This window comes from Cystoisospora suis (assembly GCF_002600585.1).
Source record: "Cystoisospora suis strain Wien I chromosome Unknown contig_1501, whole genome shotgun sequence".
NCBI lineage: Eukaryota > Apicomplexa > Conoidasida > Eucoccidiorida > Sarcocystidae > Cystoisospora > Cystoisospora suis.
In genome coordinates this window covers 1,231-5,579 of record NW_027154301.1, presented here as the reverse complement: position 1 = coordinate 5,579, position 4,349 = coordinate 1,231, and the positions used below count along the sequence as shown (strand labels likewise).

The window sequence follows — 4,349 nt, the reverse complement described above, 5'->3', positions numbered from 1 at the left end:
GTGTGTTGTCTTCAGATGCCCTGTATGTCGAGGTTCCTCTCGTTCGTTGAGGTATAAGAGACTGTTGGATCAGCTTATCTCCTTTGATAAGACGTCGGAATTCACCCTTCCCGCAGCGTCATCTTTCACGCTATATTGGCGAGTGGTGACGCGCCCTATGGATTTAACTACGATGAAACAGAAGGTGAAGAAGAACGTCTATCGCGATGACGATTCTCAAGTCATTCGGGATCTCCACCAAATCTTTCATAACGCCCGTATGGTCAACATGCCGAATACAAGGACCTATAAGATCGCCTTAGCTATGGAAAAGAAAGCAAAGGAACTCATCACAGGCATCTTGCAGCTTCAGTCGTCTTCTTCATTGTCCTCTTCGAATAAGAAGAGTGGAGGAGGAGGAGGTAGTAGTGGTAGTAGTACAAGCTATAGTGCGAGTGGCTATAGTAGTACGAGTTCGAATACTCTTCTATCTTCTTCTTCTTCAGCAGGAGGAGGAGGCGGGAGTGGATATGAAGACAGTCAAGGGACACTCTTATCTTTCTTACCTTCTTGTTTAGCTTCTCCATCATCTTTACATCATGAGAAGGTAGAGGAAAATGCCGAAGAGAGAAATGCTCCTTATCGTCATGATCGTGAAGAGGCAGAAGATAAGGAGAACGAAGAGATTCATATGAATCTTTCCTCTTCTTCGTCGCGATATGGCGGGCGTGAGGGGGTGAGAAAGACGGACGGGAAGAGAAGAGAAGAGGAGGCACATGGTGTTACGCTCTTCGCTTCGGATCGTCTCCATGAGATTTCAAGGGAAACGCAAGAAGAGGAAGAAGACGAAGATCTCCAAGAATCGACTACAAACCGCATAGCCAGGGACGACAATAGTACCAGTCATACATCGATAGCCACAGCGATGACTACTCATTCTTCTTCCTCATTATCTGCGCTTTCTTTGAGAGGGGCTTCACCTTCGCAGCATGCATTAGTACAGAAGAGACGTGATCCTGGTTTATCTCGAGCTCTTCATTTCTCAAGAAAGAAAGAGAGGAATATTGTACGGTATCCACATGAACTTTTTATGCTAAGATCTCCTCATGTCCCTTTCTTCACATCTCCTTCTTCTCTTCTTCCTATCAAGTTCCCATGCGATCTTCCTTCTTCTCCCACATCTCTTCTTTCTATATCGACCCCCCCCCCTTTCTTTCAGGCTTGTTATTCTACCTCTTCTTCTTCTTCTTTTCTTTTCTTTTCTTCTTCTTTCTCTCCGCCTCATACCATCTTCGGAGAGGTCTCTTCGTGGATACTTCCTTCCCCGAGAGAGGGATGTTTACCTTATCGAGTGTATCTTCCTTCAGGGGAGAGATGTGAAGAAAGAGAAAGAAAGAGGCTTCGCTCCAGGATAAAAAGAAGAAGAAAAGATCTCTTAGCAGCTCTATCAGGGTCTCTCGTACATGATAAGAGAAAGATGAAGAAGAAAGCGAAGATGTCACATGGAGCTACGTCCTTCTCTTCTTCAACCTGGAAAGGTTCTTCTATGATCCTGAGAGAGACCAAAGAAGAGAAGAATGCTTTTACAAGCGAAGAAGAAGAAGAGATGAAGATCGAAGGAATAAGCAGAGATCCCTATCTACCTGAAAGTACCTATGTCATGCCTTCACCAGAGAACACCCAAGACTTTCTTCGAGCTCTTCATTTTCTCTATACATGCAAAGGAGGAGGAGGAAGAGAGACACATCAAGAGAAAGCAAAAGAAGAAGAGAAACGAAGAAGAAGAAGGAAAGAAGAACATATATCTCCTCCCTCATCTTCTTCTTCTTCTTCTCTTGTTCGCCTCCAGAGATGTCACACCGAAGTGAAGAATGCTCGAGAGGACACGGGAGTTGTCGGCTGTACAGAGTTCGATACCACAGAGAAGAAGAAGAAGAGAAATGAAGAGGAAAGGGAAGGTGCTGAAGAAGAAGAAAAGGAGAGACGTCAAAGAGAGAAAGAGGAAGAAAGAATGCCCCTTCTTGGGATCAGCGACACTCAAGAAGAAAAAGAGAATCTCTCTTCATCCTCTCCTTCTTCTTTATGCAATACACAGGCTATCTCTTCTTTCTCTTCTTCTTCTCCTTCTCGTCTTGCTGCTTCCCTGTCATCGTCTCTTCCTTCTTCTTTCTCTTTCCATAGTCAGTCATCCTTCTTGTTTCTCGATTCTTGTTCTCTCTGTGGCTCTCCATCGAAACAGGAGTTTATGTATCACTGCCCTTCGTGTGGGGAGTCTTTCCACGCGCAATGCTTAGGCCTCCCGCCTATCTCAGCGCGGGCAAAAGCGCAAGAAGAGGAAGAGAGAAGCAAGAAGGAGATTCCACTGAAGATCAAAGGAAGAAAGAGAAGAAGATCGCTTGGGGAAGAAGAAATAAAGGCGGAGGAGAACAGTGACCACCCCTCTGTTTCAGCGAGATCTTCTTCCTCTTCTTGTCCAGCGACGAATTCTCTCAGACCCATCCAAGGGAAGAATGAGAAAGAGAAGATGATTAGCCAGCTCCATTCTTCTCTCTCATGTTGTGCTTTATCTAAAGAAGAAGAGGAAGAAAGAAGAGAAGAAAGAAGAAGATATCTTTCGTCTCTTCCTATCAATGCTGTCACCTGTCCTTCGTGTTCGGTCTGTATCGAATGCTTACAGCCTGCACGTACATCTCCTGGTCTACGTCGTGATGAAGAAGAAGAAAGAGAGATAAGAAGAGAGGAGAGAAAGAAAGGAGAGGGCGAAGAGAAATCTCTCCAAAGGGAACGTTTTCTTAGAATGAAAGAGGGAGAAAGGATGAATGACAAGAAGATCTCTGAGTGTGTCTCTCAAAGAGAAGAAGAGAGGAATGGTGAGACGAAGATGCGAGATAGAGAGATCAAGAGGAAGCTTGTAGAAGAAGTTGAAGACCAAGAAAAGAAACACCTCTTCGACGTTGATGTATATCGATGCTATGAATGTGGAGTCACTGCACATGTCGAGTGTCTATGGAGAATGAAGGAAGAAGAAGAGGAAGAGCAAGAAGAAGACGAAGAAGATGAACAAGGTAAGTGCAAGAATGATTCAAAATACATCTACCTCTCTCTCTTTCTCTTTCTTTTCTTTCCGGGTCTCTTTCTGCCTTCATCTTCTTCTTTTCTTTCTTGACCTTCTCTCTCTCTCTCTCTGAGTGTGATGACAGTCTCCTCGCTCCTTCAGGGACTCTCTCTCTTGTCTTCACCTTCTTCTTCTGTTTCGTCTTCTTTTTCTTTGTGTGTCTTTGGTGGTTGATTCAGATCTTAGGGCTAGACAGGCACATCTCTCTGTCTCTCCCTTCATTGCCGCTATTAGGTGGCTCAGATCTGTACATTCACATACGTGTTTATAGATACACATATAGATCAGTCTCTCTTTCTCTCTTCTCTCTCCATCTCTACGTATCTTTCTTGTAGATGCAGATATGTGAAGAGTCATGCAGCTCTTCAATTCTATTATTGATGTACTTCAATGGCGTAAGACGAGGAGAGGAAGGGGTTAGAGAAAAATATGCTGAGAGCCCTACCAGTGTAAGGAAGTCTCGCTTTCTTATCTCTTCCTTTCTTCACATCTCAGGGACTTTTCTGATACCTATCTATCTATCTATCTATCTTTAATCTATCTATCTATTCATCTTTAATCTATCTATCTATTCATCTTTTGTATGCCCTCTCTCCCTCCGTGTGTTTACTTCTTCCATTCTCTCAGGGGCTTCATCTTTTTCTCCTTCTCACTGGGTGACCAATGAGGGGGGAGTTTCTTCCGTGAGCGGTCGATGTGATTCTCCTAAGCGCGCAGCAACTGCTTTGCCTTTAGAGGAAGATAAAGAAGGTAGAAGGCCTTCAGCTAAAGCATCTAGCAGAGAAAAGAAATTCAGAGAAACTTCGTCTTCTTGTTCTCCTTCTTGTTCTCCTTCTTCGTCTTCCATCTCTCTACCCTATGGAGATATAGGACGGGGAGAGAGGAAGAATGAGAATTTTCAGAGCAGGTGTGAAGGAGGAGAAGGGGGAAGAGGAAGCTCGCTTCTCCATCCTTCTGTCAATCATCTTCCTTCTATAGCTCGTAGTAGTCTGACCAGGGGTGTAGGACAACCCATCGAGTGCATGCGTTCGAGTCCATCCACGCCCAGTTATTCTATCACAGCCTCGTCTGAATATTCATCAGGGAGAATCAGCGGTAGACCTTCTTCTTCTTTTTCTTCGTCTGCTCTCCCGTCACATCTGAGTGAGAGAAGACCTCCTGTAGACATACATCTCAACCGACCTACACCGACGGCTAAGAAACTAGAAGAACCTCTCACATTACCTTCTTCCTCTTCCTCTTCTCTTTCTTCTTC

The 4,349-nt window shown here is 44.4% G+C and overlaps 1 protein-coding gene across 1 annotated transcript in view; it reads left to right on the top strand.

Annotated features, from left to right (window-relative positions):
• Nucleotides 1–4,349, top strand: part of CSUI_003391 (histone lysine methyltransferase set1) — a gene marked incomplete at its 3' end in the record, with an annotated part of 11,014 nt that overhangs the window by 5,435 nt on the left and 1,230 nt on the right. The window contains exons 5-6 of the mRNA XM_068063589.1: nucleotides 16–3,044; nucleotides 3,722–4,237. Of these exons, the coding sequence (XP_067924435.1) occupies nucleotides 16–3,044; nucleotides 3,722–4,237 (3,545 nt within the window). The remainder of the gene's footprint in view (nucleotides 1–15; nucleotides 3,045–3,721; nucleotides 4,238–4,349) is intronic.